We start from the raw sequence: 11061 nt of genomic DNA on the forward strand, positions 1-11061 counted from the left end.
ACTCGATCCGGGGTCCGCAGGGTCACCCGCCGGGCCACCCGGGCTGCCCCTCTTACTGCTGTTTCACCATTACCTGATTAGTGTCTGCCTCCCTCCACCCCTCGGGAAGCTCCACAACGGCAGGAGTCGTGGACACGTGTTGGGGGGTCACAGTGGCCCTACCGGCAACACTTTTTGAATAAACCTTAAGAGCCGAGCGGACGAGCTGCGAAGAAGCCCCAGCGCCAGCGCGCCCCGCCCTCCGGCTTACGTAACTTCCGCCCCTCCCCGCTCCTCCCAGCGCCCCCTTCCCCTCGCCTGTGTTTGTTTCCGGTGTTTCAATAAAGCTCGATTCGGCTCGAAGAAGCCCCGCTCTTCCGGGAAAATGGCGGCTCCCGCTCCTACCTCGGAGTCCACGCCGGCGGCGGATCCGGCGCCAGCAGCGGGGGCTGCCGAGGGAGCCGAGTGCCCGCCGCCCCGCCAGCCGCAGCCCCCGCAGAATGTCCTCGCTGGCCCGCGGCTTCGAGCCCCAAGTTCCCGAGGACTTGGGGCGGCGGAGTTTGGCGGAGCTGCGGGAGATGTTGAAGCGCCAGGAGAGACTTTTGCGCAACGAGTAAGCTGGGGTCCCGCCGAGTCACCGCAGGCTTCTTCGGTCGGGGCCCCCTGGGACGCGTTCGTTGCCCTCCCCCGCGTCGGGTTCCCTTCCCTGGAAGGTGACCTTCCCTCCGTCGGACCCGGGCGGTGCCGACCGGCCGGCTGCTGGGGTCTCAGCTGTTCCTGAGCCCTCCTTGGTGCTAATGACCTCGCTCCCCCGACGGCTCCCTGAAGGGAGGGGCCGTGGCCCAAATCCCTTTGTACCTCCGCCTCCCTTGCCGCCCGGACCGGGCCCAGGACCCGCGGTCGGTTCGTCTCGGCCCCGTTCTACGGGAGCCGTAGGAAGGAGAGGGAGTGTCTGGAGTGCTGCATTAGGCAGGAAAGTTGGTCCCCTCCAGCTGGCCGACTGCCCTGTAGCAGGTGAACAACATAATGAGAGTGATTTTTTTTTTTTTTTTAAAGGAAGCTTCATTTAGCAGATTGGTGCAGGATGGTTTTGGAGGAATCCGAGGCAGGCGACAGCTGGAGGTTATTTTCAGAGAAGTTCCCAGCAAGGGGGACTGTAGAAGAGTAGTTGTCGGATGGGGAAAACTCCGACCAGGCGTGGAGTAATCGGGGTAGGTGGTTGAAGGGGGTGGCTGAAGTTTCCGGCCCGTAGAGAGGACCACTGGTAAGAACAGGAAAATTGGGGAGGAGCTCCGAGGTTGAGTTTACTCGGGGGCTGCTGAGTTGAACAGAGTTAGTTAGGTGTGCTTAGAGGACAGAGTAGGGGGACCCCTGGGTGGCGCAGCGGCTCGGCGCCTGCCTTCGGCCCAGGGCGTGACCCCGGAGACCCGGGATCGAGCCGCACGTCGGGCTCCCCGCATGGAGCCTGCTTCTCCCTCTGCCTGTGTCTCTGCCTCTCTCTCTCTCCTCTCTCTGTGTCTCTCGTGAATAAATAAAATCCTGGGGAGGTGGGGGAAAGCTAGAGTAGTGGTCATGAGGATCCGGAGAGAGAAGGCCGAGGACATGTAGGAATCTCAGCTGGAGAGGGATTCAGTGTTGTAATTGTGGGAAGAAATGTAATTTGAGAGAATGGAGAGCCGGAGGTGTAATCTATCTTTCCCTCCATTTCTAATAGAGATAAAAAAAAAAAAAAAAAAAAAAGAGAGAGAATCTGAAAAGGAATTTCTGTCACTCAGCAAAAGGGACAAATGACCATTTGGGAGCTTTCGAGTAGGTTCAAGTACTTTGTGAGAATGGTTTTTTAAATCTATAGCAGTGAGTTAACCTTTTGGTCTCAGGACCCCCTTTATACTGTTAAGACTTAGGGAGCGTCCCAAGGAGCTCTTGTTTTACAAGACATCTACTGGTGTTTTACAAAACATCTACTGGTGTTTATTGGTTGTGTTAGGAATTACAGGTGAGAGGGGCACTTGGGTGGCATCATCGGTTAAGCGTTGGATTCTTGGTTTTGGCTCAGGTCGGGATCTCGGTGGGGAGATCAAGCCTGGCGTCGGCTCCAGGAGTCTGCTTGGGATTTTCTCTCCTTCTGCCTTTTCCCGTTTGTGGTCTTGCGCTCACTCTCTTCCTAAAAATAAATAAATTAGAAAAAAAAGTAATTACAGGTGAGAGATCTTTAAAACACAAGAATACACAGTGATTAGCCATCAGAGCAGTATCACGTGGCCTCTGGAAAACTCCATTATACCCATATGAGAAAAGGAGCATGGAAATGGCAAATAATGGTTTAGTATTATTATGAAAATAATTTCGACCATGCAGACCCATCCATGTCCCCTCCTTAGGAAGGCCTTGGACATCACACTTTAAAAACTGCGAGTTTTGGGGTGTATCATAGGATATTATATGCTTAAAATACTTTTGCTGAAATTCTAATTAGACAGATGAGGAATACTTATTCCTGCATCCTGTATTTTTAGAGTATTTAGATAATGCCTTTTACTTTATTCCTGTTTTGAGGCAGTAGGAAATCAGATTTTTGGCTTAAAGATAGATTTTTTTTTTCCCCTTTGAGGATAATGCTTTTGTCTTTGTATCTCAAGTTTAAAAACATGATTCTAACAAATACATGTGTGTTTTTTTTTCCCCATTTAACAGAAAATTCATTTGCAAATTGCCCGACAAAGGTAAAAAGATCTTAGACTCTGTTGCCAAACTGAAAGCTGCCATTGCAGAATGTGAAGAAGTTAGAAGAAAAAGTGAACTGTTTCATCCTGTTAGTTTAGACTGTGAGCTAAAGCAAAAAGCAATTGCAGTTGTTGATGTGGACACAGATAAGGCCCAGAATTCTGACCAGGTACTTGATACTTCATCACTAGTTTATGGCTCTTCCTCTGTAAGTAACATCAAGTCATCTCAAACAACCTCACAGCAACAGGGACTTGTACATCCTTTTGGTGAAGGCTATGAAGAAGCTCCAGAGGTGGAGTACACAGCAAATAAGTGCCCAGCCTCCAGCACCAGAGCCCGTGCACCTTCCTCTTCCGAAGCTAATGTGCATCTCCCTCAACATCGGGTTTCATGTCAAGCAGAATATAATTCTAGCAGCTCTTACAACCTGTTTATTGATAAGTTACAAAGGATCACAATTGTGGACCCAGGTGAAGGGCACTCAGAAGAGAGCAGGAGTGCTGAAAACTTGGGAAGGCTCCATAGTGGGGCACAGAAGAAGCCTCATTACATGGAAGTGCTAGAAATTCGAGCCAAAAACCCAGTGCCCCCAGCACATAAATTTAAAACTAATGTGTAAGTACTATCAGAAACAGGCCGGTCACAGAAATGTACCATTTGTTAAACTAAAAAAAAAAAAAAGGGGAAGAATGCTTTCAGTTCAGTGGACTTTGTGTAGGACCTCCTTATAGTTAGGAAAGAGCATATTGTGGAAACAGCCTGGCCAGAGTGGAGGATTCATGGTGAAAAATACTTTAGGTTTTTAGCCAAATAATTGAATAGGTTTCACATAGCAGGCAAAGTATTAAATTTCAGGATGCTTAGCCAACATTTGATATTAAACCCAGAGTTGAGAATTTATTGTGACTGTTTTCCACAACACTTGTTTGTTATGCAGCTCCCCCTTTGATTAGACTGTAAGCTAAGGGGAAAAAAGCTGATGGACTTGTCATCAAAACATATTTGTATGCTCACTATATGTAAGCAGCTGGTGCTGAGGTGACACAGAAGTAAAGGTCCTGCTCCTCAGGAGTTCAGGGTCTAGATGAAAACCCAAGGCTTCCACACTTGGAAGAACTTTGAACTAGACCATAACAACTTGAGGGGAAGGTAGCTGAGAAGGGGTTAAAGACACAGAAACATTTGAGGCAGGAGGGGCAAACCTTGCTTCTGAGTTCCTAGCCATAGTTTTGTTACTGAGATCTGCAGAAAAAGAGAAGCTCCTTGAAGAAAAAAGGATGTTACTTCCTTGTGTGCAGATGTAACATTCACCTCAGGGAGTAGCCACTGGTGTCCTACCTGTCTGACTTTAGCAAGGTGTAACATCATATACAAACACTATTGCCTGCCTTTGAAAATCTGAAAACCTCTAGTTAGAAATACCTAAAACTTTCAAAGAACTATAGAACTATTACAAAAAAACTTTCAAGTTCAACCCTGCCATTTTTTTAACTTGAAAACATTTTATTCTGTATAAAAACCAGGATTATAGAACATTAATTTTTAGTGAGGAACAAGAAGTAATCTTTGTACTCTTTCTAAGTAATTTCTCATTTTGTGTTCAGGGAGGTACATTTCCTTACCTCCAGAAAGCTGGAAAACCTAAAGCATCATGTAGTCAGTGGATACACTGATTGTGGTAGTGTGGTCATTTAGCTGGAAGTCAGAGTGGGGAGAGCCAGATGCTTCTTGTCAGAGCAGATCAGGAAAGGCTGGGCCTGGATGAGTCTGTTAGGTGTTTGTCGAGGGATTTCAAGTATGAGCAGTTTTTGGCTCTTTTTCTGCTCTTTCTTTGGCCTCCTCCATGCCATTCTGGCTCCATGTACCGCCTGGATGCTGGTGGCTGCCCCTCATCTCCCTCTAGCTTCGGTCTTTATAGAGCTTCAGATTTGCATGGCCAACGTTACCAATGAAACCTGGCCCTGTGGGTGTTTTGTGGCACTTTAGATTTATATATAGCATAGAACTTTTACTTCTTCCTATGCTTTCTCCCATATTCCCTAAATTCATAGTGTCAGCACTTTTGTTTTTTTCCCTAAGGTGTCTTGCTTTTGCCTCATCTCTGTATCTGCCAGCCGTACAGACCTACATAATATATTTCGTTGACCTTTATCTCTGATCATTCTTATTTTTGTCCTGTCAAAACGAAGGCTCTTATCCCTCTCATGGACTATAACTGGCATGTTTTGGATTCTAGTCTTAACTCCAGCAGTCCATCCTCTCCACTGCTGTCAGAGTGAAATTTGTACAATGCAAATCTGAACCTATTATATAGAACAGAACTCTTCGCTGAGGACTGGGCCTGGTCTACTTACCAGCCTTACCTCGCTGCCTTTCCTGGCCACCCCACCCCCTGAACACCCTTTGTGCAGCACCATGTTGGCCCTCACTCCCTGTTGGGATGCCTTTTCCCCTCATTGACACAGTGAGCATTTATTATTCCAAGACTCCTCAAAATTCACTTTCTTAAAGCTTTTCTGACAGCCCCCTCCCCCGTCTCCCAATAAAACTGGTCGTTTACTTTATGTTACACTGTGCCAACATGTATAGTATGTATACCACCTCTGTGTATGGTATCCAGGTGGTATTGTGTTGCACAGAAACTGTCCATAAGTTTTTTTCCCTTTACTGGACAGCAAACCCCTTCGCAAATGTTTTTTGAATGAAAAGATGGAAAGATGGCTTCAGTTCAAGTGTAAGGTTGGAGGAGTAAAGGAAAATGCAAAGAACTTACCAGTCTACCTATTTGTTGAAACAGTGGATTGTCACGTTACTCTCCAAAAAGGTGCTAATTTACATACTGGTTTTGAAGTAAGTATGTTTAGAAATAGGATTTTTACCTACATATATAAATACTGATAAACTCCTTACTATTATCTTTTTAGGAGAATTCACTGCTAAGGTTGAAGGCCACTTCTGTGTGGGAATGTTGTAAATGTGTGTCTATAAAAAGAAAGTAGTCCGCTGATACAAATTTCCCCTCCTTCAGATTACCTTCGCAACATAATGATGAATCTGCATCTAGCCATTGGCAGAGAAGAGGGTCTCCCCTTTCCTCAGAAGAGAGGCGGCTCAGGGATAAGCAGCATCTCGATGACATCACAGCAGCTCGCCTTCTACCACTTCACCATATGCCCACCCAGCTGCTCTCCATAGAAGAATCTTTGGCACTTCAGAAACAGCAGAAACAGAGTTATGAGGTATTTAGAGCTCTAAATGTTTCTTGTCTGTGTGTTGGATGCTGCTAAGTCAGAATTTACTCTGAAAGGTTCAGAAAGAGTAGGACTCGATAGAAGGGAGTAGGTGCTTGAGAAATGGTCAGCTAATGCCAGTAGCTTTCAGATGTGAGCCTCTAGTTCTCTGAGAGTCTTGAAGCTGCTAGAACCACAGGATGCAGCTGGAGATGCTCACAGCTAGGTGCAACAGCTGAGTGGTTTTTGCCAGAAAATACGGGGAGGAGACTACTGCAAAATTCCCCAGTCTCTTAAAGCCCATACTGTCAGGCTAGCAGAAGCCTTGCTTCTCTGTCTTCTACCTTGGAAACGCCATGCAAGAGGTTCTCGGTGGTAGAAGCTAACCAAGAATCAGGGAGAACTTTGCAGGTTTCTGTCTCTTGCCGGACAGGGAAGAGCGTAATGTTGGGAGAATACTGTGGTTTTATCAACATGTTCAGATAGTAAACTTAAAAGCATGATCTGTAAGCCCCTGTGAAGACAGAAGAATCGCCTACCTATGGTGACTTAATTTCTTACAGCACTTTCTTCAAAGATCTGGGACTTCTGCCCAGGACTCTAAGCATGTATATGGACAGTTTGTGCACAGAGTAATGAGATGGGAGGGAATAGTTGTGCAGACTGGAGGGAAAATAGAAAGCATCCAATATCCTTAGATAGTAAGAGTTTGAACCTCCAGGAAAATAGCAGCCTAACTTCCTAGCATTGCTTCGCTAGATCTTAATCAGGCACTAGGCACTATTCAAGACAAAATGAGGCTGTTTTTCAGCCTTGACTTTTTACAAAAATTCATTTGGCATGGATTGGCATTTTCAAGGCATTCCTTTTTAGCCATTTTCTTCCTCACGTATTACAGTATTATTGCCTACTTAAAACTACACCCTTGGGGAATTGTTTTCTAAATTGTTTATATGATCTTAAGTGCCTGTCCAATTTAGCTTGAATTTGGTTCCTTTGAAACTGGTTTCCTTGGCAGAGTGGTAATAGCTCCCATTTCAGTTCTGCCTACCCAGAATATTCATGGCCTGAGGGGAAGGATGGGGAGAGGGTCAAGTTGTAGGGGCAGAAGCAGGAGAAGAGTGAAGAACCAGATTAAAAATTGCGCTGCCTCTGCCATCAGTCAGAGCTTGTGCCCTTGGGTGTCTTATGAGCACGTTGCCTGTGTCTGAAATTTATGTGGACTTTGTGTTGCATAGTAAGTTTCATGGGAACTTAATTTGGAGAGGGGATGGTTAGCTTTTTAGAAGTATTGGTTTCTTGTTTTTTTTTTTTTTTTTCATTGTGCAACTGAAATGTAACTCTCAAGCCTAAAAGCCATGATTTCATCTAGGAAAGAAGATTCTTTGTTGGAGAATCAGGACAGCATTAGTGATTTTTGGCATTTGATAGTTCAAACTGCTGTGTGAGTGTGTATGTACAAATGCATGTATCCACATACTTAAAAATCTTTTCATATTTGCAACTGTTGCGGCGTTTAGCCTGTTACTCAGTTTGCCATGGAGAAGTGGGGTAATCAGTGCACAACTGTCTGTCTGAGGGGAAATCTGACCATAGCGGTGGTGGGCTAGTAGCTCTCACCAGCATTGCCCCCCTGTATCTGCGGTAGGCACAACCTCAGACTTGCACACTGCTAGAGAGCACTGAGGGGAGTGGTATGCCCCTTTATTTCCAGTGTTCTTTAAGTGACTCCCTGTTGGAAAAATGGTAGGGAAAAAGATGTGAATGTGTAACTTTTTGCTTTGATTTTTGTTTTAAAGGAGATGCAAGCCAAACTCGCGGCACAAAAATTAGCTGAAAGACTGAATATTAAGATGCAGAGCTATAATCCAGAAGGGGAGACTTCGAGGAAGTATCGAGAAGTAAGGGATGAAGATGATCAGTCCTCTGATGATGAATTCTGAAGATGGGCAGTGGAATCATCACCTTAATGTCTGCCTGTTGAGATATCATGGTCTTACATCAGACTTTTTACCAAGTATCAAGATCAGAGTCACATTGTTGAGGGGAGGAGTTTTACAAAGTTACACAAAGGTAGCTATAAAAATAGCCCAGTGTGTCTTTCAGAAGATGACTTTCATGTGCTTAGAAAGTTTAAAATTTGAATATTATGTTTAATCATATTGTATTAAAGTTTTGCAGTATGTGTGTTGGTCTGATATTTTAGTACATAGTAAGCACAGTATTTTTTTCCTCTAAGTCAAATGAGGCAGGTAACTGCTCTTCCTTATTCTTATCTCAGTGGAATAGCATTTATTACATGTCTTTCAGTGAAATATTTGGTTGCCCCAGGCATCACCTAAAATGAATTAGGAAGATATAGTTCCCGCCTCTTTTGAGTAATGAAGGGAGCAGTCTAGAGAATTTTGTGCATGTTTGCATGGGGTTATTGAGTTATTGGACACATGTGAAGTACCTAGGAAGACACTCCTAGAAAATTCTTAAATATTTGTCTCCTTCCGTCTTCCCTTAGGAAGAATGCTATCTTTCTTCTGATTAGGAATAAGGAGTACTTTTAGTGATGCTGGAGCTTGGATGATCTTTAGATGATCAGATTTGCCTGGAGTAACACGAGTTGGAGGGAAAGTCTAGGGTGACTGTTGTAGGTGAAGGGAGTAGCTATTCTTAGGCTTGACCTGACTTGAGGTCATTACTCTCAGAGCTGACAGGTTCATTTTGGTAAGGAAACCATTTTTTTTTTTTAAAGCTACAATTGGATTGTCAATATATTGCCCCTCTCCCCCGCCCAAAGAGGCATATATAGGCTACAGAAATCTCAATCTCTTATGTATTTGTGTTTATGTAATTTTAAAGGATTATGTAGTTGTTATCAACTTTGTTTAATATGTTGGAGACTTCAAACAGTGTTGAAGAATAAAATATTAATTAGAGCAACTTTACAATGTTAATGGTGGTATTTTACTGGTGCTTAATTAAATTTATCTTACTTTAAAAGAGACTTTCATATATCAAATTTTCCTGCAAACACATTTAGGAGTGAGAAGAAGGGCTCAGTTCTCTAGCATGAATTTCCAGGAGCAGCTACAGCTTTCTATGCCCCTGTCACCTCAGCGCCCCCCCCCGCCCCCAATGTAAAGATATACTGAGCTAACAAATTAATTATTTGTACTTTTAAAAACTGATAGTAAATGTATTTCACAACATAAAATTATTCCTTAGAGGATAAAAGGATACATTCTGGAAAGCCAAGTAATATGGAAGGGCTCAAATGCATGTACACATGGTCCCTTGTAGTCAGATCACCCAGAGAACACCTCTATTAAGGTTTGGGTATATGTACTTCACATATTTTTTGTTTCTATTTTCAATAATGCAATCATACTATATATTGTTTCATAGCCTGCTCTATGTGTCCTAAACATTTTCCCATAATAATTTGCATTTTAGATAGCTACAGAATATTCTATTTAATGGGTGTGCCAGAACTTTTAAAATCAACTTACTACTGTTTAATAATTTAATTGTTAGTTGCAGTGTAAACTGTAAACAACAGTGAGATTAACATCTTAAAGTCACGTTTGTCCAAAAAATTATTTCTGGAAGATAGCCTTCTAGAAGTGAAATCGCTAGTTGGAAGTATAGGTAAGTTTTTGAGATTCTCGATAGACCTCACCCACCACAAAGATGGAGTCCCTTTATGTTCCTCCTAGCAATATTGAACTCCCAGAACTGAAAATTGCTATTCAAAGTGTTTGCAAATCAGTTACAAGAAAGGATTATTTTTTAAATTTATATTTCTTTGATTGCTTAATGATGTTTTTTCATGTTTATTGATCACTTAATGTTCATTCTTTTGAGCGTTGCTTATTCATGTTTTAACTATTTTCTTGGAGAGTGTGCTGTTTTTATTGGTCTATAAATTCTTGATGAATTAAGATGTCTGGCTTTTGTCATATGTTCTTATTTTAGTGTGTTACTTTCTTTTTAATACAGTTTGTGGTGTTTCGGTGTAGAAGTTTTCTTTAGGAGACTACTTTTGTTATGCCTGAGCATGCCTTCCCTACTTCCAAGATGGATATGTATTCATCCTTATTTTCTTCTACTACTTTTTTTAAAAATTCCATTTTATACTTCTATTTAATTCAAAAGGAAATTTTTTAATATATCTCAAATTTATTTGAGGATGTTGTAAGATTTAATTTTTGCAGATAGTTGACCAATTGGTTCAATATTTTTTTGGGGGGGGTTCAATATTTTAAACCATTTCCTCACTGATTTGTAATGCTATCATTATAGAATATTAAATTCCCATGTGTCTTGTGGTATGGGCCTATTTCTGTGCCTTGCAGTTTTTCCTGTACTATTTTAATAATTACGGATTTAATCAGCATTAATATTTGGTATACAATTTCTCCCTCATTCTTTTAAATTCTGTCAAATATAACCTCCAGAAAAGTACACAAAACAGGTGTGCAGTTTAATGGGTAAAGCAAACAGCTATGTAATCACAAGCCAGATGCAGAAAAGCTACTGCCAGCATTCAAATCTCCCCCATGTACCCTGTGGATACCCTATTTATCCCTCAGAGGTAACTACTATCCTGAAGTAGTACTTCCCCTTTTAAAAAAAAAAGGTTTTACCAGTTATGTATGCAATAATATGGTTAATTTGTTTTGCTGCCTACTTTTGCCTTATAAAAATGAAATCGTACTGTATGTGTGTTTGGTGTCTTTGACTCAACGTTGCTTATAAAATTCATGTGTAAGTGTGGTTGATTCATTTGGTGGCTGTATAATATGCCATTCCTATCAATCCCACTTTAGTGGGGTGGGCATTTCTATAATACTTTCAATTTTTGGCTTTTATAAGCAATGCTGCGATGAGTATCTTTGTGCACATAAACATTTCTCTTGGGTATTTACCTAGGAGTTCATTTCGTGGGGTATAATGCATATCTTTAACATTTAATATTCTCACCATCCCTTGTGCAGCATGTATGAAAGTTCCAGTTCACTAACACTTGCTACTACCAGACAGTAATTTTAGCCAGTGTGATGTTTTGGTAGTAGGTCTTTTTTTTTTTTTTTTTTAGAAATTTTTTTTTTTAAATTTTTTATTTATTTAT

The 11061-nt window shown here is 42.3% G+C and overlaps 1 protein-coding gene across 1 annotated transcript; it reads left to right on the top strand.

The window, feature by feature from the left end:
* Positions 1-319: 319 nt before the first annotated feature.
* Positions 320-9871, top strand: POLR2M (RNA polymerase II subunit M). Its single transcript, XM_025999242.2, has 4 exons — positions 320-592; positions 2674-3321; positions 5735-5945; positions 7736-9871. Exons 1-4 carry the CDS (start codon positions 480-482, stop codon positions 7877-7879), a joined length of 1116 nt encoding a protein of 371 aa, XP_025855027.1. The 5' UTR covers positions 320-479; the 3' UTR covers positions 7880-9871.
* The last annotated feature ends 1190 nt before the right edge of the window (positions 9872-11061 follow it).

The sequence above is a fragment of the Vulpes vulpes genome, chromosome 15, assembly GCF_048418805.1.
Source record: "Vulpes vulpes isolate BD-2025 chromosome 15, VulVul3, whole genome shotgun sequence".
NCBI lineage: Eukaryota > Metazoa > Chordata > Mammalia > Carnivora > Canidae > Vulpes > Vulpes vulpes.

Excerpts from the sequence above, each read along its gene's own strand:
- POLR2M (XM_025999242.2), top strand. The coding sequence starts at position 480 with ATGTCCTCGCTGGCCCGCGGCTTCGAGCCCCAAGTTCCCGAGGACTTG. Across the intron at positions 3,322-5,734 it reads CATAAATTTAAAACTAATGT|ATTACCTTCGCAACATAATG; the intron begins GTAAGTACTATC and ends CCCCTCCTTCAG. Across the intron at positions 5,946-7,735 it reads AGCAGAAACAGAGTTATGAG|GAGATGCAAGCCAAACTCGC; the intron begins GTATTTAGAGCT and ends TTTGTTTTAAAG.